The sequence below is a fragment of the Piliocolobus tephrosceles genome, chromosome 1 (assembly GCF_002776525.5).
Source record: "Piliocolobus tephrosceles isolate RC106 chromosome 1, ASM277652v3, whole genome shotgun sequence".
In the NCBI taxonomy this organism is placed as follows: domain Eukaryota; kingdom Metazoa; phylum Chordata; class Mammalia; order Primates; family Cercopithecidae; genus Piliocolobus; species Piliocolobus tephrosceles.
The window spans coordinates 95,789,071-95,809,933 of record NC_045434.1 but is presented as its reverse complement, the minus strand read 5'-3'; the positions used below and the strand labels follow the sequence as shown (position 1 = coordinate 95,809,933).

Genomic DNA, 20,863 nt, shown 5'->3' with positions numbered 1-20,863 from the left:
ATGAATATGCACATCCCCAAAGACACACATAGATAAACATGGCTCAGGGAAGTAGGAATGCCAGTTCAAACCTGTCCTAACTTTGAAAGGAGATAGCCCTTATGTTATTATTTTCCTAAATATCCCTGAAGATTCATTAACATCCCAATCACTCAGATTAAAGCACTCATCTGCCTCCTTCACCTCTGGTGAGAGACAAAGGGAGATAGGAAGAGTTTTAGTAAGAGCACAGTCAAATGATGCAGACATATCAGAGAGGGAATGGAGTAAAACAACATCACTTGATCTGACAACAAATTTATTCAGTCCGCATTCATTGAGAAATATTACATTCAAATTGAATCAGCTATATAATTTGTGGTGTCAGTGAAAAATGAAAATACAATATCTCTTGTTTGAAAATGACTAAGGATTTCAAGATGACAACAGCAGAGCATTAAATCTAGCATGGGTTCCTGCAGAGCATACGATTCCATGTGTCTGCACAGATCACATGCTCATGAAACTGGTCCTGAATTCAGATAAGATTTTTGGTCGTGAACACAGACACAAATACCTAAATCTTACTTTCAAGCAACTGAGATTAAAAAAAAAGAAAAAAGAAAAAAGAAAAAACCTAATTAACTACTGTTCAGAGTAGGAAGAAATGAATGTGCTTGTGAAGATCAGTTCAATTTGGGGAGTACAGGAGAGCCCTTAATTGGGTGATCATGGAAATCCATGAAAAAGAAGTATCTGGATTATAGTTTGAAAAATCAACAATGGTGGATATGTAGCCAAAGCAGGAAAAAAAAAATCTCTGGAAGATGAGGAAAAAAGTATTCCTAAAGGGATCAGTATCTTTGCTAGTACAAACTGTTTAAATTAAAGCATGCTTCCCTTATGGGACCTGGATGGTGTTTCAGAAGATGCAGACAAGGATTTTATGTATAAGGCAAAGCAAATGTCATGAGAGTTGGTTTAGGCGTGTCTTCCACTTCAAGAATCTGTTTTTGATCCACGATACTTGTGCCAAGCAGAAGTGATGTCTTGAATTATTGGTGTCCTGGATGTTGGCTCCCATGGAAAACACAGGGCTGGGTGCACGGGGAGAAAGAACGTTCTTATTTGAACTGTGGGAAAAGAGGAGGATATTAATCTCAAAGAAAGGAAATAAAGGGGAAAAGCAGAGGGAAAAAAGAAGATAGAGGAAAAAAAGAATGAGTTGATTACAGGTTGAAGAAACAAAGAACAAGAAAAGGCTCACCTCTGTTTTTTTAACCGTAAGTCAACTACAATCAATATGACCAGGTTAACTATCACAGTCAAACAGATCAGGATGAGAAAGATGGAATATCCACCTGGTTGGGGATAGAATAAGAATATCATCCCTAAATTACTCTATTCCACCAAGCTGAGATTTCCCATTTTGCAAGGGTGGTATCTTCCTAGAGTTTTCATCTGTGTTTTCCAGAGCTCTCATTTCAATTCCTCCTGATCCTTTGTCTGTGGTCTCCTCCCAGCTCTCTCCCACTAAATCACTAGCTCCTCCTCCTTTTTTTGTTAGTATGTCTAATTCCCTACTTCCATTTTCTTAAAATTTAACTACTGTCATACTCTATCCTTCTTTATTTTCATTGTCCCAGTTTTACCCTTTTTGTGCCTAGCATTCCTACCCATTTCCTCAGCCCCCACACTCAAAAGCCCCAGGGCTATTTTCATTATTTCCCAGCAGAGCCTCAGCTCTTTCTCACCCCAATGGATGATTAGATCATGGCCCTCTATACTGCTGTGTTTCACCCGACAGGACAGGCCAGTTGCCTCCCCAGCCGCCACATCCAGGGTTGCTCGGAGATACCATGTCTCGTCAGCATTAGGCAGGACGTCCCCTCGCTGAGTGCCCCGCTGCTCCTGCTCACCCCGCATCCACATCACCCACACGGGCTTTGGGTAGAATCCTGACACATGGCACACAAGCTGCAGACGGCCAGGGCCAGGACTGGGGCCACGGGACAGCCAGGCTTCTGGCTTCACTAGACAGAAGAAGATAAGAAAAAAAATGGAATTTTGAGGGGCACCCCAGGCCAGAGCTCAGGAACTTATGTGCCTAAGTAGTAATACTAAGAGTGATTTAATAATCACTTCTTTCTCTTTTCTAAGAAACAGTCCTAAACCCACACGTCTCATTCTCTAGTCTCTCACTTTGTCTTTCAAAATGATGATGAGAGGCAAATTCAAATAGGAGAGTTATAGTACTAGGAACAAGAGGGGAGAGAGAGAGTTGGGCTCACCTTTTCGTTTCAGTTCTGACTCCCCTGCTTCCATGAGCCCCGCTAGAAATCGAGGACAGGTGTGACCAAGAAGGCTTTGCAGTATTTCCTTAATATCTAGGTAGCGATTGAGCACTTTACAGACGTTCTGGGCCCGGATCCCTGCTCCTGGAGATGGCTCCCAGGAAATTCCTTGGAAACTCAGGAAATCTGATCCTTGATATGCCATATTGATGAAGATTTGTGGGGCATTCATTCTACAGCCAGCTAATATCTGGATCTCGAAGGGGTCTGAGAGTAGACAGGGACGAGAAATCAATATGGAAAGAATGACAAGGAAGAAAAACAAACAATTTAGAGAGTAAAGAGATTCAAGGGAAGAAAAATTTGCTGGGAAATCATATGGAGACTAGAGTTTAGTGGCAAAGGGAAGAAAATTTGTGGGAAGAAAATGTGAAGATAATAAGGATTCTTTGAAATAACTAATGGGAAAGTGGTAGATGGGAAGGCTATCAGGAAGATAGGAGATTGGTCATAAATAATTCACATGAAAGTGGTTAGGTACAGGCCAGTCCAGATCAACACTCAGGCAAAAGTTAAAGAAGGGTAGAAAGCGGGGTGAGAAAGGCTGAATCTGAGGGCAGGAATGAGGGGCAGAAGATCAAGAGGAGACAGTCATTCCAAAGAGCCAGACACAAAGGTATGTTCATGTTGAGATATGTACATACAGGCCCTTTTGTGTATATGGTGGAGTGAGGGTGGTGGTGAAGGGTGAAGCAGAGGAGGGAGTGGGAGCCAGAGAGTGGGGAACAAAGTTAGTAAGGTTAAATGATGGTCAGAGTCTATACACCATCTCCACTTTGGAAAATAGTTGATGTTCCCAGGCAAATTACCAGCTTAGAGCGACAAACTTACATTCAAGCTGAAATTGACCAGCAGAAGCTTGCACTATCGGGATAAAACCGTGGAAGTATAACTGGAACAGTGACTGTAAGTTTTTCAGCTCCTGCTTGCTGAAGTTTCCATGGGACCAGGGCTTCAGAAAGCGGATGGTGCCCATGACAGTGTCCCAGCCATGAGTCTGCAGGTCACCCAGCCATCCTGAGCCCTCACTGTGTGCCCAGCTGTGGTTGGCAAAGGAGGAAGTTTGGAGCATGCGGAAGGACAGGGGCTCCTCTGCTGCTGGATGGTAGGATTGTAGAGCCTGGGGAGCTGAGAGAGAAGGAAATGACAAGTAGAGAGAATGTAAAGGAATGGGAAAAGTGATGCCAAAGGAGAAAAAGGAACTTAGAGATGAGAGATAGTTAGGCAGTTTGCACATACGCTTTTCCTCTGGGGTGAGCTTCCTTTCCCCAAAATCAGAGACAAAAAGTGAGACTGAGGACAAGAATTCTCTGCCTGGAACTAGCCTGAAAGTCATACTCCAAGGGCATCCTAGAGGAGTACTGCTCCCTTCCCCCAGGACCTCCCCAGAACTTCTTCTCAGTCCTCTGGTGCCCTACCATAGGTAACTTTCCACCTGCACTCTTCTTACCTGCTGTATTTTCCCCAGGACAGCAGAGTCCCTCGAAGAGAAGGAACAGGAGCAGCATTGAAGCTCTGTTAAAGCAAGGATTCTTTGGCAGGACACCTGCCCTCAGAATTCAGATGTCAGTACCCCTCTCCACGCCCTCTTGTACTCTCATCTGACTTCCCTTACTGCACAGACAGAAAAACCTCTCCCTCTGCCAACTTCCCTGTCAGAGAAGCCCCACTGCCTCCCTTTGCCACAGCCTCCCACGGGGTTGTTCATTTCCCCTCTGTCTCTCCCACTGTCTGGCTCCAAATTTTCTCCCTGCTCTTGTCTACATCCTCCCAACCCCCCTAATTGCACTAACTGCTGGAAAACGGGTCCTGGCTTAAAACAAATCTGTGGTCTAGCTAGAAAATTGAGTAGCTTTTCGCCTTGAAGAAATCAAATCCATACTTGGGTTGTCAATAATCTAATCTGTGAGAAGTGATGGTAGTCACTTGGTGGTGCCTATCCACCAGTCTCCCACTTCTACCTTTCTGTGATCCTTTCCTCTGCCTGTGTCTCTTCACTCTGCTCTTGATCATGATCAGAAGACACTCGGCATCCTGGATGTAGCTGCATAATCCGCATGCAACCCTCCATAATCCAACTCTCCATGCCGTGCCTCTGAAAAAGGAGCAACAATGGCAATGCAGATTATCAGATAATCTAAAGAAAGCTCCCTTTTTTTCAGTTTCCCCAGTCAAGCTAACTATCACTGTTAAAGTGGTCCATGAGTGGGCTTGACCTGGAAGTGGTGAGCTAAAGGGCAGGTAGATTTCACCCATGTTTTACAGGTGGGTCTGGAAGAAATACACAGGGGACTTGGATCCCCATCCCTACCCAGATGAAGAGAGCATGTCTGGAAGTCTGTGGGCCAGTTTCGCCCTGGGTATGAAGAAAGACTGAGAACAAGCATGAAGCTTCTCATTAGTTCATGGCCTGAGAGCATTGGCATCCCCGTGCTTGCGTTTGCTTAGAAAGCAGTTTTGGTGAACACAGGGAAGTAGCCTTAGAGGACTGAAGTGTTCACTGGAGAATTAATTACTCTATTGAGTCTTTATTTTTGTTTCTTTTTCATTGGTATTTGTTGTGACACCCTGAAGGCAATTGAAATAACATTCCTTTGTTTGGTTTTTATACATTTGTTCAACTGACATTTATTCAGAGCCCTATGACCAAAAACAATTCCCAGACCCTAAGATATCAGAGATAGAAGTCTTTGGGAAAAAAAACAAACAAAAACAAAATTCAGCCCCAAACCTCTACTTTTCTTATAGAGTGAATTTGCAGAATGGTGGTCAGAATTATTGAAAAAGGTCCAAACCTAGTTTCATCTTATTATCATTTCTAAATTCTAAGGTTAAAAAAAGATAAAAATTTTCCTTGTTTCTTGAGTAGAATGTCTACATTTATTTTCAATACTTTTTCTTTTCTACAAATACATTCAAAGCTATAAGTTGCTATGTAAATCTATCTATAAATCGCTATGTAAATCCAAAACTGGTTTCATAATAAAATTATCAACAGTAAACAAAGATAAATATTCATGAGAATATATACTAACCTACAAAAACCATAACACATAGTAAAAAGATTGGCACGACCTATGCCAGACATCAATACTACAAGTAACTGTTTTCATTGGAATTTTTGTTTTGTTTTGTTTTTTCCTGAGATGGAGTCTTGCTGTCTTGTTGTGTTGCCCAGGCAGTGCAGTGGCACAATCTCAGCTCATTGCAACCTCCAACTCGCTGGTTCAAACTATTCTCCTGCCTCAGCCTCCCTAGCAGCTGGGATTACAGGCAAGCGCCACCATACCCAGCTAATTTTTCTATTTTTAATAGACACAGGGTTTCATCATGTTGATCAGGATGGTCTTGATCTCCTGACCTCGTGATCTGTCTGCCTCGGCCTCCCAAAGTGCTGGGACCATGCCTGGTCCATTAGAATTTTTAAATCAGGCCAGGCACGGTGACTCATGCCTATAATCCCAGCACTTTGGAAGGCCGAGACAGGCGAATTTGAGACCAGCCTGGCCAACATGGCGAAACCCTGTCCCTACTAAAAATACAAAAATTAGCTGGGTACCTTGGTGTGTGCCTGTAATTCCAGCTACTGGAGAGGCTGAAGCAGGAGAATTGCTTGAGCCTGGGAGGTGGAGGTTGCAGGGAGCTGAGATTGTGACATTGTACTCTAGCCTGGGCAAGAGAGGGAGATTCTGTTTCAAAAAAAAAGAGAGAGAGAATTTTTGTATCGTTTGCAAAGTAAAATAAAGCTAAGCATAATTGGAGAATAAAGCAATTTTGTTATTCCACAAAACAATTGCACTATTGTACAAGTAAAGATAACCACACCCTAGTTTTTAATTTTGAGGTTACAGAACTCAAAGATAACTGCAAATTACTAAGCAAAGTAGAAATAATGTCTGATAGCAACCCAATAATCATTAACAAAATATTTAATGAGATTCCTTCTAAATTAAAATTATCCAGAAGTTAAATTCCAAAGAAAAAACATTAATTTTAATTTTTGTAACATTATATGGTACATTTATTTCCTTCCTACTTTACAAAATTCCATAAGTGAGTAGGCCAGGTGCCGTGGCTCAAGCCTGTAATCCCAGCATTTTGAGAGGCCGAGGCAGGAAGATCAGGAGATCAGGAGATTGAGACCATCCTGGCTAACAGGGTGAAACCCCGTCTCTACTAAAAATACAAAAAATTAGCCGGGCATGGTGGCACGTGCCTGTAGTCTCAGCTGTTTGGGAGCCTGAGACAAGAGAATCACTTGAACCTGGGAGGCAGAGGTTGCAGGGAGCCAAGATTGTGCCACTGCACTCCAACCTGGGCAACAGAGCAAGACTCTGTCTCAAAAAAAAAAAAAAGAAAAAAATTCCATCAGTGCCTAACCACATTTTTTACTAAAAATACTTACTGTCTGTGGCCAGAGGTCTCTTTTAAAAAGAAATTCCCCCTCCTATGTTTTTCTGAGGCTGCCCCACAGTCACATTTGCAGATCCCCTTTTGCCAAAACCAGAAAATTCTCTCAAAACATATTACAAGATGTGACTTGGGACAAATTAATCTTTCTATGTAAGAAATTTGTGGGAGATAAATCATTAAAATTGATTTAAAATAAAATTTTTGAGTACATTTGTAGAAATTTAAGAAGATGTTCCATCTGCTAATTTTTTTTCAAAGAATTTAAATAAGAGTTGTATTCTTTTGGCTTATTTTCAGAAAAGATTGAAATGTCTACATATTTTCTTGTTTGTGTATACTTTTATTTCTTTAACATTTATTCAAATATGTTTTTCAGCTTTAGTGAGGTACAACCAACAAATAAAAATTGAGTGTAAAAAAAGTATTTATTGCCACTGAGCTGTACATTTTAAAATGGTAAAGATGATAAATTATGTATTTATATTCTACCTTTTTTTAAAATTGAGTATACTTAAGGTACACAACATGATATTATATGTATATACTGTGAAGCAATCACCACAGTCAATATATTACCATATCCATCACTTCGTATAGTTAATTTTTTTTTTTTTTTTTTTTTTGAGATGGAGTCTCTCTGTGTCACCTAGGCTGGAGTGCAGTGGCACAATCTCGGCTCACTGTAAGCTCCGCCTGCCAGGTTCACGCCATTCTCCTGCCTCAGCCTCCCAAGTAGCTGGGACCACAGGTGCCGCCATCACACCCAGCTAATTTTTTGTATTTTTAGTAGAGACGGGGTTTCACCATGTTAGCCAGAATGGTCTCGATCTCCTGACCTCGTGATCCGCTGCCTCGGCCTCCCAAAGTGCAGGGATTACAGACGTGAGCCACCACGCCTGGTCGTTTGCAAGTATTTTCTCCCCTTCTGTAGGTTGCCTCTTCACTCTATTGTCTCCTTTGCTGTACAAAAGTTTTTTAGTTTGATACAATCCCGTTTGTCTATTTTTGCTTTTATTGCCTGTGCTTTTGGTGTCATATCCAAAAAAAATCCCATAATAAAGGGCATATATGAAAATCCCACAGCTAACATCATGATCAATCTTTTCTCTAAGATCCAGGACAAGGTATGAATGTCCACTCTCGCTACTTCTATTCAACACAGTGTTAGAAACCCTAGACAGAGCAAGTAGATAAGAAAAATAAATAAAAGGCATCAAAATCAGAAAGTAAAAGGTAAAATTACCTGTTTGCAGCAATAATCTACAAAATCGATATAATGTATAAAATCTACATGATGATGTACACAGAAGACCCTTAAGGCTCAACAAAAAAATGATTAGAAGTAATAAATTCAGTAAAAGATGTAGAACACAAAAATCAACACACAAATATCAATGCTGTTTCTATACACAATAAGCTATCATGAAAGGAAATTAAGAAAACAATCTCATTTATAGTAGCATAAAAAGAACAAAATACTTAGGAATAAACTTAATCAAAGACTCATGCCCTGAAAATTACAAAATTTTAATGAAAGATATTAAAGTAGACACAGAAAAATGACAAAGAAAAAGTGGACAAAGCACCAGTAATTGAAGGGGATGTTACCCAAACGTGGGAATGGACTTGTAGAGAGACCCATATATTGACCCCCATCTTCACTTCCCAGAGCACTGTTGCAAACACACTGAAAAACAAAAGAAGTGTACAGCTAAGAGACTATTTTTCAGCCTACTCTTAAGCACCATCTACTTGACTGCAGCCTGAAATACACCACCAAACAAAAATGCATTTCACCAGCACTCATTGCCTGTGAAACCCACTGCAGGAAACTATCTGCAACCTAGAACCTGTACAGAGCCTTGGCCCTCTGAAATAACTCAATCTCTTTCTCTCTCTCTCTCTCTCTCTCTCTATATATATATATATATATATATACACACACACACACACACACGTATATATGTATATATACGTGTGTGTGTATATATATAGTGTTAGTGTGACCTATATATATAATTAGTGTGATATACATATATATAATTAAAAACTTCATCCAAATGGCAACAAATTCAAAAAGAAAAAGAAGTGCCAGCTCCTTCACATGGGAAAGAATCAACACAATAACTCCAGCAATTCAAAAAGTCCGAGGTGTTTTGTCACCTTGGAAAGATGACACTAACTCCCTAGCATGAACCTAACCAGACTGAAATGTATGAAATGACAGATATAGGACTCAGAATCTGGATGCTAAGGAAGCTCAACAAGATCCAATAAAGTTTAAAGCCAGCATTTATGAGGAACTTAAACAAATTTACAAGAAAAAAAGTCCCATCAAAAAGTGGGCAAAGGACATGAACAGACACTTCTCCAAAGAAGACATACATGAGGCCAACAGTCATATGAGAGAATGCTCAACATCACTTATCATTAGAGAAGTGCAAATCAAAACCACAACAAGATACCATCTCACATCAGTCAGAATGGCTATTAAAAAGTCCAAAAATAACAGATGCTGGTGAAGTAGTGGAGAAAAAGAAATGCCTTTACACTGTTGGTGGGAGTATAAATTAGTCCAGCCATTGTGGAAGACGGTGTGGCAATTCCTCCAAGAACTAAAAACAGAAATACCACTCAACCCAACAATCCCATTACTGGGTATATACCCAAGGGAATATAAATTGTTCTATTATAAAGACACATGTAGGTGAATGTTTATTGCAGCGTTATTCACAATAGCAAAGACATGGAGCCAACCTAAATGTCCATCAATGATAGACTGGATAAAGAAAATGTGGTACATATACACCATGGAATACTATGCAGCCACAAAAGGAATGAGATAATGCCCTTTATAGGACATGGATGGAGCTAAATACAGGTCATTATCCTTAGCAAACTACACAGGAACAGAAATCAAAATACCACATGTTCTCATAAGTGAGAGCTAAATCATGAGAATACATGGACACATAGAGGGGAACAACACACAGTGGGGCCTATTGGAGGTTGCAGGGTAGGAGGAGGGAGAGGATCAGGAAAAACAACTGGTGGGTACTAGGCTGAGTACCTGGGTGATTAAATAATCTGTACAACAAACCTTCTTGACAGAAGTTTATCTATGTAACAAGCAAGTACCCCTAAACTTAAGATAAAAGTGTTAAAAAAAAAAAAGACATGATCCAAATAAGCATAAGCAGAAATGGAAAAGGTGACATTACAACTGATCCCACAGAAATACAACAGATCCCCAGAAACTACTATAAAAACCTCTATGCACACAAATTATAAAATCTAGAGGAAATGGGTAAATTCCTGCAAACACATAATCTCTCAAGATAGAACCAGGAAGAAATTGAAACCCTAAACAGAGCAATAACGAGTTCCATAACTGAATCAACAATAAAAACTTACCAACCAAAAAAGTCCTTGGACCATCAACAAACTAGGCGTCAAAGGAACATACTTCAAAATAATAAAAGCCATATACAACAAACCCATAGCCAACATCATACTGAATGTCCAAAAGCATTCCTCTTAAGAGCTGGAACAAGGATGCCTACTCTCACCACTCTTATTCAACATAGTACTGGAAGACCAAGCCAAAGCAATCAGTCAAGAGAACAAAATGAAAGGCATCCAAATACCTAAATAGGAAGTCAAATCTCTCTCTTCACTGATGATATAGTTTTATTTGTAGAATACTCTAAAGATTCCACCAAAAGGCTCCTGGAGTGGATAAACAATTTCAATAAAACTTCAGATACAAAGTCAATGTACAAAAACTAGTAGTATTACTATACACCAGTAACATTCAAGCTGAGAGCCAAATAGAGAATGCAATCCCATTTGCAGCATCCACCAAAAAAAGTAAAATATCTATGAATACATTTAACGAAAGGGGCAAAAGATCTCTCCAAAGAGAACTACAAAACACTGCTGAAAGAAATCATAGAGGACACAAACAAATGGAAAAAGATTTCATGCTCATGGATTTGAAGAATCAATATTATTAAAGTGTTCATACTGCCCAAAGCAATCTATAGATTTGATGTTATTTGCATCAAATCACCAACATCATTTTTCACAGACTTAGAAAAAAACTATCCCAAAATTCACATGGAACCAAAAATAAGCCCAGATAGCCAAAGCAATCTTAAGGGAAAAGAACAAAGCCAGAGGAATCACACTACCTGACTTCAAACTTTACTATTAGGCTACAATAACCAAAACAGCATGGTACTGATACAAAAATTAGCAGATAGACCAATGGAACATAATAGAGAAATCAAAAATAAAGCAGTATACTTACAACCAACTGTTCTTCAACAAAGTGAACAAAAATGAGTAATTAATAAAGAACTCAATATCCAATAAATAGTGCTGGGAAAACAGCTAACCATATTACAGAAGAATAAAACTGCACTTCTGCCTTTCACCATTTACAAAAATTAACTCAAGGTGGATTAACAATTAAAATGTAAGACCCTGGCCAGGCACAGTGGCTGACACCTGTAACCCCAGCAATTTGGGAGGCTGAGGAGGGTGGATCATTTGAGCTCAGGAGTTCAAGACCAGGCTGGCCAACATGGTGAAACCCTGTCTCTACAAAAAACTCAAAAATTAGCCAGGCGTGGTGGCGGGCACCTGTAGTCCCAGCTACTCAAGAGGCTGGGGCAGGAGCATAGCTTGAACCCGGGAGGCGGAGTTTGCAATGAACCAAGATTGTGCCACTGCACTCCAACCTGAATGACAGAGCAACACTCCATCTCAAAAAAATAATAATAATTAAATGAATAAATAATAAAATAAGCACCTATATAAACAGATCTCCATAATAATAATAACAAAAAATTTTAACAAATTTAAAAGAGAATATTCTTAATCTGGTAAGAAAAGTTTACACAAAACACTCCCAGCAAATATGACTCTTGTTAACCTTTTAAAAAATCTTATCTGGGCTGGGCGTGGTGGCTCACGCCTGTAATCCCAGCACTTTGGGAGGCCAACACGGGTGGATCACCTGAGGTTGGGAGTTTGAGACCAGCCTAGCCAACATGGTGAAATCCCGTCTCTACTAAAAATACAAAAAATTAGCCACACATGGTAGCAGGCGCCTATAATCTCAGCTACTAGGGAGGTTGAGGCAGGAGACTTGCTTGAACCCGGGAGGTGGAGGTCGCAGTGAGCCAAGATCGTGCCATTGCACTCCAACCTGAGTGACAGAGCAAGACTCTGTCTAAAAAAAAAAAAAAGTAGCTCTCAAAAATTCTATTTCTCATTTTACTATAGGTAATAAGCCAGTGAGAATGGGTAAAAAATATAATAAAAGGTATAACAATTGAAACAAAACTAATGAAACTTTTGTATCTAGAGATATCATTAGAAAATCCAAAAGGATCTATAGATAAAACATTAAGCTTAGTAAGTTAATTTAACATGGATACTGGTAGCAAGGTCAAAATATTTTTTTTTATTTATAACATACAGTAGACCTCTCCTTATTCATGGTTTTGTTTTCCACAGTTTTAGTTACCCATGGTCAATGGCAGTCTGAAAATATTAAATGGGCAATTCCAGAAATAAACTGTCTATAAGTTTTCAATTGTGCACCGTCCTAAGTAGTATGATGAAATTTCATGCCAGCCTACTTCATTCGAACGAGGATGCAGATCACCCCTTAATCCAGCGTATCTACACTGCATATACTACCCAACCATTAGTCACTTGGTAGCTGGCTCAGTTATCAGATCAGCTGTCCTGGTCTCGCAGTGCTTGTGTTCAAGTAACCCTTATTTTACTTAGTAACGGCACCAAGCACAGAAGTAGTGATGCCTGTAATTCAAATATGCCAAAGAGAAGCCATAAAGTGCTTCCTTTAAATTAAAAGGCGTAAGCTTTTGACTTAGTAAGGAAAGAAAAAAAAAATATGCTGATGTTGCTATGATCTACAATAACAAGGAATTGTCTTCCCATAAAATTGTGATGGGAAAAAGGTAATTGTACAAATTCTACAGTCACACTTCAAATTGCAAAGGTTATGATCAGAGTGTGTGGTAAGTGCTTAGTTAAGATCTTAAAAAGCCATCAAATTTGTGGGTGGAGGACATGAGCAGAAAGGGGCTCCAATTGGCAGCAATCAGGTTCAACACTATTTGTGGTTTTGGGCATACACCGAGGGTCATCTGCTACTTTGTGTTCATTGACCTACATCTCCTCATTTCCTCCCACCACCACCTGCTTCCTGCCCCTGGTAATCAATGTTTTATTCTCTATTTCTGTGTACTCAACTCTTTTAAGATTCCACATATAAGTGAGATTATGCAATCAATATCTGAGAAAACCTGTGTCCTGAGGAGCTTATTGGAAGTGTGCATTGTCTTTAGGCCCATCGGAGAATATGTGTCAGAATCATCAATTAAAGTTTCGTTTTAGAAGTGTGCACATGTTGATTTTTTAATTTAAAACCAACACTGGGACTAGGGATAATCTTTCCCTGGAAGACGGGTTTCATATGTCAAGTAACAATGTTACTAATGCAGAGTGGAAGTACAAACCATGCCATAGCACTGAAAGAGCATAGTCACAGCATAGTATGGAAATGTGAGACTCTGCTATGTGGACACTGTGGACACTGCCATATCCGTTTCTGTACTTTTGAAACAGAAAGGAAATATGAAATATTGGATACGATATGTGGGAAAGAACGTAACTTGAAAACCTGGTTAATTTCTAGACCTTTCAAATAATCTCAATTGCTCCACTTTTCAGGGAAAAGACAGTGTATAAAGTAAATTTTTCCCTCAAATATGACATTTGAAGAATTCCAAAATTTTCATTTTGTCTGGCGATTTTCTTAACTAAGTTTAAATTTACAGTCATCTTCTTGCAAATGTTGCCAGGAACAAAACGGAGTCACTAAGGTAAAAAAAAAAAAAAAAAAAAAAAAACTGGCAGAGCTAGGGAAGACTATGCAGAGAGGGTTCTCACACTTGTATACCTAATAAGAACCACCACCATGAAAGACTTTGCAGAAACCACAACCTTGAAAAGGCCATCACAACCTTACACGAAAAATGCCTCAAAGACACCTGCCTTGCCAGCAACTGTCTGTTTAACCTCTGACTGGTGTCACCCTTGTTATTGATATTTGTAAGCAAGGATAATTATTTCAAAACAAATATGTAATCTCTTCTTTTTTTTTCTTTAAAAATTTTGCCTTCCTTTACCTCCCTGAATATGCTCATAGTTTACTATGGCATATATATTTCCATTGCAATGCTCTATTCCCAAATAAATGTATTTTTCTTTTAGAGAGCCTCTTTTTCTGTTTGTTATTTAGGTAGACATTCTGCACATATTTGACAAAAACTTACACGCTGTTGAAACTGAAACCAAGACCTCTTCCTCTATCTTCCATCTCTCAGGCACAACTCAATTTCTAATGTGGTCTTTGGCAACACTAATATTCCTTTCTGGTAACATAATTTTGACTGGATTACTGTTCTCATGTTTTAGGTTTACCTTGTTTAAAAATTTGAGAGTGGCCGAATGTGGTAGCTCATGCCTGTAATCCCAGCACTTTGGGAGGCCGAGTTGGGTGGATCACGAGATCAGGTGATCAAGAGCATCCTGGCCAACATGATGAAACCACGTCTCTACTAAAAATACAAAAATTAGCCAGGCGTGGTGGCGGGCGCCATAGTCCCAGCTACTCAGGAGGCTGAGGGAGGAGAATCACTTGAACCTAGGAGGCGGAGGCTGCAGTGAGCCGAGATCATGCCACTGCACTCCAGCCTGGGCAACAGAGCAAGACTCTGTCCCAAAAAAAAAAAAAAAAAAAAAAAGTTGGATGTGTGTGGGGCTAGTGTTGTGATAGTCTCTTCTGCCCTACCAACTCTTTTGGATTATTTTTTTAAATGAGGAACATTTCAGATTTAGTTTGTATCAATTCAACTTTGGGAGTCTTGGAAGAACTCACTCATTTTAATGGAAAATAGCTCAGGTTGTCTACCAGCTTTTCCTGAACTCTGTTTTGGGTGTTCTACCCAAAATAAAAAGCTTATAAACACAAAAACAATAATGTTCATGTCTGTGACGGCCAATGTTAAGTCTCTGCTATTGTCTATGGCTGTTATCCAAAAAGTAGATTCAATTCTGTCATGTTTTGGAGTCTGGGAATATTGTTAAGAGATACATACATTGAAATTTGGAGAGCTGCTCTGTATCTATCAATTAGGCAGTGATAATCTTGGATGAAGGCTAGTCTTATTAATGTTGTGAACCAGTTGTTCCCAGGAATAGAGAACACTACACTATTCACTTTGCATTTTCTTATCCACATAATAGAATTAGTTAGTGGTAACCCTCTACACTTGGAATTATTTGTCGCTACATTTCTGCATGACACATAGATCTATGCAAATACGTGACTTTTTCCCAAATGGAGAAAATCCAAAAATTCTTAACATTTTCCATGGGCATACAAGAAGATAGGAAGTGACATTTTAAAACAAGTATCTCTGAACTTTTTGTATAAAAAAATAGTGGCCTCTTTGCTCTATTTTTAATACCTCATGTGGTGTTATGAAGGCCCAAATGTAGACAGCAGTTATGAGATATTACAAGAGAAGAAGATAGCTCTGCTGCTTATAGAACCTTATCCAAAAAGTTATCTTTGACAGGCTGGAGGTGCACATAGCATAGCTCCTAGAGTTCTGTTTATCTCATAAATATTTGTTACTCAAAACTCCATAGGCCAAGAGCTCCTGAAGAGAAGGTCATATGCTAGAAGCAATTGTCATTTTTTCCCTAAATTTTGCTATAGTATAATTTTGTTTGAATTATAAACTTCAGTCTTTATTATATTTGATTCTGGCATTTTGGTTTGTAGTGCTATAGTACCGGCAATGTTTTAAATGCTTTGCCTTTATGTAAGTGAATATTGGCACACACACATGCACACACACACAGACATAGACACACACACACGCACAGCCAGTTTAGAATGTGGAGTAAGGAACACCAGACAAAGAGGGCAATATAAGAAAGAGAAGACATTGAAAACATTGGGAAGGGGCAGTAACAGAGTGCCAGAGAAGATAAGGCAGCTAGGAGGGGGAAAGACTAAGTGAGGTGCATCAACCAAAAGCATCCTTCTAGGTTAAAGCAGACTAAAAGCTTAGCAATTGTTTAATATCATCATCCTATCCTATAGATGTGGGAATAAAGACTAAGGAAGGTGAAATGAAAATGCAAAATCATACGGGGGCTTTTCCAAGGAGGAATGAAGGAAGCTGAGGACAGGGAGAGCAGCTGGAAGTCAGGGGGTAAGAGAAAGTCTAAAAGTCAGGGCTTGAGGGAAATAAAAGGTGAGGTAAGAGGCTCAGGGCTGTGGGAGGCACATTTTTCTCTGAAAAGCAATTTGAATGAGGAAGAGATTTGTCAGTTGGAAAAGAGAAGAAGTCACTGCAGGGTAGTGAGGAAAAGGTTTGCTGAAATTGGAGATCAAATACCAGCTCTGCCAGTAAGAAGTTGCATCTCCCGGTGAAATGCTGCTGCTGCCATTTCAACTGTTAGCTTTTCTCTTTCCCGGTGGTGACAGTGAACAAGGTAAGAGTCACTCTGGAAGCTCCCAACACTGATGCAGGGTTTGGATTTTAAAAAGCATGCAGCGCTTTCCTAGGTGCAATTGGACACTAAGGGTCTGGGTCTTTCTGTCTCCAGTCCTCTTCAACCATTCTGGTGTTTGGGACTAGAGCGTGAAGCCCTAAGGCAGTCAAATGTGTCAGACTTTCTGTGTTCTTTAGACTGTAGGTTCTTGTTTCCTAAATCATTTTCATTCCCATTCGTCTTAATTGTCTACTGCTCTCTTTATCGTCACCATCTTGCTTTTCCACTCTTCACAGCCTTCCAGGGGCCGACCTCCTTTCATGTCATCCAGACCTCGTCCTTTACCAACAGTACCTGGGCACAAACTCAAGGCTCAGGCTGGTTGGATGATTTGCAGATTCACGGCTGGGATAGTGACTCAGGCACTGCCATACTCCTGAAGCCTTGGTCTAAAGGTAACTTAAGTGATAAGGAGTTTGCTGAGTTAAACGATATATTCCGAGTCTACATCTTTGGATTCGCTCAAGAAGTACAAGACTTTGCCGGTGATTTCCAGATGAAATGTGAGTCCAGTCCACTGAACTGGGAAGATTCTCAAGGACTCTCTTTTCTGCAAGGTGTTGCTCTCTCTGATCCTTCTCCCTTCCTTTCTATTTTACCCAACTGCATGCACACGCTTTTCTAGGGTAGTCTCTCACTCCAGCTTCACACTTTCACACCTCGTATTTTAGATTCTTGCTGCCTCTGCACTCTTCTCTTACTCTCAGACTAAGGCCTCTACTTTGTAACCAGCTGCTGTTTTGTCTTGTGTGAAACTTCTCCTCAAGGGCCCTTACTTCTCCTACCCCATGCCCGAGTGATCTAACGTGTGGCTTTCTCCCTTAATCCATCTTTTCAATCATCTCCTCCCTGCACCCTCCTTCTGCTGAGAATCTCCAGCTCACTCTTGTTTCTGAAAATGTCTAAATGTTATCATTAGTTTTTAGCTCATCATCATCTTACACCCGAGAACTTTATCCCCACCAAAATCTAAAATCCTAAGTTCTTTTCTCATGCCTTTTTTATTTGTGTTTAATAACCACAAATACTTGCTCTCTGTTTTCCTTCTACATAGACCCCTTTGAGATCCAGGGCATAGCAGGCTGTGAGCTACATTCTGGAGGTGCCATAGTAAGCTTCCTGAGGGGAGCTCTAGGAGGACTGGATTTCCTGAGTGTCAAGAATGCTTCATGTGTGCCTTCCCCAGAAGGTGGCAGCAGGGCACAGAAGTTCTGTACACTAATCATGCAATATCAAGGTATCATGGAAACTGTGAGAATTCTCCTCTATGAAACCTGTCCCCGATATCTCTTGGGCGTCCTCAATGCAGGAAAAGCAGATCTGCAAAGACAAGGTTAGTCCTGCTGTTATTTCACTTCCCACCACCTCCTGTAAGATCAAGAGTAGGAAGATACCCAAGGATAGGAGCTTAATTAACAAGTTATTTGGTTCCCAAAGGAGTGAATGGGGTCACTGTCCAAGCTTGTAGGTTTCTGAGTTCATAACCTCTGAACTTGAGTTATAACATGACACTTTTTCTTCCCCTTCCTGCCTTAGTGAAGCCTGAGGCCTGGCTGTCCAGTGGCCCCAGTCCTGGACCTGGCCGTCTGCAGCTTGTGTGCCATGTCTCAGGATTCTACCCAAAGCCTGTGTGGGTGATGTGGATGCAGGATGAGCAGGAGCAGCGGGGCACTCAGCTAGGGGACATCCTGCCCAATGCTAACTGGACATGGTATCTCCGAGCAACCCTGGATGTGGCAGCTGGAGAGGCAGCTGGCCTATCCTGCCGAGTGAAGCACAGCAGTTTAGAGGGCCAGGACATCGTCCTCTACTGGAGTAAGAAATAGCAGGGCCCCAGGCTGGAAATGCCAGGAAGTGATCTTCAGGCATAGAGGGAGGCACTGGGAAAGGATAGAGCTTGAGAAATGAAAGAGGCAGAGAGAAATTGATTGATTGATTTCCAGGACCCCAATCCCAACGGGAGTAAAAATAGATAATCCAAGTTATCAAAAAGGTAGGAATTAAGGACCCGTAAACTGGGTAGAGGTGATCAAAGGGTGGATATGTGGTGGGCAGGAATATGAGAGAGGAAGTTGGAGATGACCGTACATTGGAAGTAGTTGGGCAAAGGAAGGCCAGGGAATTCTGTGTATAGGATCTGAAGTGACATCCTTTTGTCCTCTCTCATTTGCCAGGAAACCCCATCTCCACTGGCTCGATTGTTTTGGCAATAATGGTGCCTTCCTTGCTCCTTTTGCTATGCCTTGCATTATGGTATATGAGGCGCCGGTGAGTTGTGGGTGTCTTTTTTTTTTTTTTTTTTTTTTTGGGGTTTTTTTTTTTTTTGGGTTTTTTTTTTTTTTTTTTTTTTTTTGCGTGTTTTTTTTTTTTTTTAATATGTCTCTTCTGTTCACCATTCCACTCTTTTTTATCATTTTATCTATTTAAAAATTGTTTATCCTCAATCCTTTCACCATATCCTTTCCCCAAACTCCCATCCCTTTTATGTGGACTTAAAAAAAATTCTGTTAAAACACACATAACATAAGGTTTACTATCTGTACCATTTTTAAGTTCAGTGGTTTAAGTATATTCACATTGTTGCACAAGCCATATTCAAAACTCTCCTGTGTTGCAAGACTAAAACTCTATTCCTATCATACTGCAAGTTCCCATTTCCCCTCTTCTCCAGGCCCTGGTTAGGACAGTTCTACTTTCTGTCTCTATGAATTCAACTACTCTAGGTAATATAAGTGGAATTATAAAGTATTTGTCTTTTTGTGACTTATTTCGTTTAGCATAATATCCTCGTTGTAGCATGTGACAGGGTTTCCTTCCTTTTTTGAAACTGAACAATATTCCACCATATGTGTATAACACATTTTGTTCATCCATTCATCTATCTATGGACACTTGGGTTGCTTTCACTTTTAACTTTCATGAATAATATTACTATGAACATGGGTGTACAAACATCTCTTACGTGGAGCTCTTTTGTTCTTCTGTTTTTAACAGGTCATATCAGAATATCCCATGAGCCCTCATCATGTCTGCTCCCCCATTCGCAATAAGTACCAAGAAGCCCAAGTTATCCACCCAAAAGTCAATCTTACCATATTTCAAATGATTATCAAATTTGATGAAATCAAAGTTTTCATGTATTTTAAAATAAATTAAATTTAAACATCAGCAAAAAAGTACTTAAAACTGTAAATTTATAATGAGACTGTATATGATTCACCCAGATTTTACACACATTAAAATGTTAGAAAGAATGTGTCTTAGAATAAATGCAATATAATACATATGACTTAATGGTGACTCCCTTTGGCTTCCTATTTTAAAACTTTTCTTTTTCTGCTTCTGGTTAAATATCATCTGTCAAAGTGAACGAAATATAATTATACCAGGATCACTGTATTTGCAGAGACGCCGAGCCTTTTTGATGTAATTTCTTCTCTGTCTCTGCCTGGATGACTTTCTAGCCCTGAAGGCTCAGCTGAGATGTTTCTTCCTCAGGAAGCCTTTTCTAGTGCTGTAATAAAAGGAACTATGCAGAGATCCACTTTACACTGTACCCACAGTGTTGGAGTTATTTTTGTTTTTCCTCGCCTTCTCTTTGTAAGTTCCTTGAGGACAGTGTTCCCTATTTGTAGAACTCTGGAAAGATCTCTCAGCTGCAAATTAATTTTCTCAGTAAAAACAATCTGAGTTGCTGTAACTGCCAAGTTAAGTGTTTTCTTTCAGAGTCATCTACTTTCTTTCTTTTTTTCTCTTTAGTTGATATTGTAGATCCTCCTCTTTTTACTAAAATTGTTTCCACTTAGCCAAAAAATATTATGCTTTCTTTATTTCTGTTCCAAACTCCTTTGGAGAAAACTGCCTTTGGCTTACTACAGCTATAGTCTAGCTTTAAAGGGTCATATTGAGAGGTGAAGCCAGCAAGACTTCCTGGGTTGAGTGGGGACTTGGAGAACTTTCCTGTAGCTAGCAAGACTTTTGTTAAATGCACCAATCAGCACTCTGTAAAAAACGCACCAATCAGTGCTCTGTAGCTAGCAAGAGGTTTGTAAAATGCACCAATCAGCACTCTGTAAAAGAGGCCAATCAGCGCTCTGTAAAATGGACCAATTAGTGCTCTGTAAAATGGACCAATCAGCAGACTCTAAAAGTAACCAATTGCAGGGAGGATTGAGAAAAGGGCATTCTGATAGGACAGAAACAGGACATAGGCAGGGACAAATAAGGAAATAAAAGTTGGCCACCCCAGCCAGCAGGACAACCCACTTTGGTCCCCTTCCAGGCTGTGAAAGTGTTGTTTTTTTTTTGCTCTTCACAATAAATCTTGCTACTGCTCACTCTTTGGGTCTCTGCCATCTTTAAGAACTGTAACACTCACTAGGAAGGTCAGAAGGTCCCTGGCTCCATTCTTGAAGTCAGTGAGACCACGAACCCACCAGAAGGAA

General features: G+C 40.0%; 2 protein-coding genes across 3 annotated transcripts; one reads left to right on the top strand and one right to left on the bottom strand.

Annotated features, from left to right (window-relative positions):
• Positions 1 to 281: 281 nt before the first annotated feature.
• LOC111543837 (T-cell surface glycoprotein CD1e, membrane-associated) lies at positions 282 to 4,386 on the bottom strand. The gene is made up of 7 exons (XM_023214159.1): positions 4,295 to 4,386; positions 3,784 to 3,848; positions 3,165 to 3,461; positions 2,271 to 2,540; positions 1,734 to 2,012; positions 1,247 to 1,340; positions 282 to 1,112 (listed from the first exon to the last, which is right to left on the bottom strand). Exons 1-7 carry the CDS (start codon positions 4,381 to 4,383, stop codon positions 947 to 949), a joined length of 1,260 nt encoding a protein of 419 aa, XP_023069927.1. The 5' UTR covers positions 4,384 to 4,386; the 3' UTR covers positions 282 to 946.
• Positions 4,387 to 16,139: 11,753 nt separating this feature from the next.
• On the top strand, positions 16,140 to 19,822 carry CD1B (CD1b molecule). 2 transcript variants are annotated; one of them, XM_026457072.1, is made up of 6 exons: positions 16,140 to 16,358; positions 16,655 to 16,921; positions 17,473 to 17,655; positions 17,955 to 18,233; positions 18,593 to 18,686; positions 19,413 to 19,822. In XM_026457072.1, exons 1-6 carry the CDS (start codon positions 16,298 to 16,300, stop codon positions 19,432 to 19,434), a joined length of 906 nt encoding a protein of 301 aa, XP_026312857.1. In that variant the 5' UTR covers positions 16,140 to 16,297; the 3' UTR covers positions 19,435 to 19,822. The 2 variants fall into 2 exon arrangements, with proteins under 2 accessions (XP_026312857.1, XP_023069926.1); XM_023214158.2 differs by having other exon boundaries at positions 16,192 to 16,358; positions 17,473 to 17,751; positions 19,413 to 19,704.
• Positions 19,823 to 20,863: the final 1,041 nt, after the last annotated feature.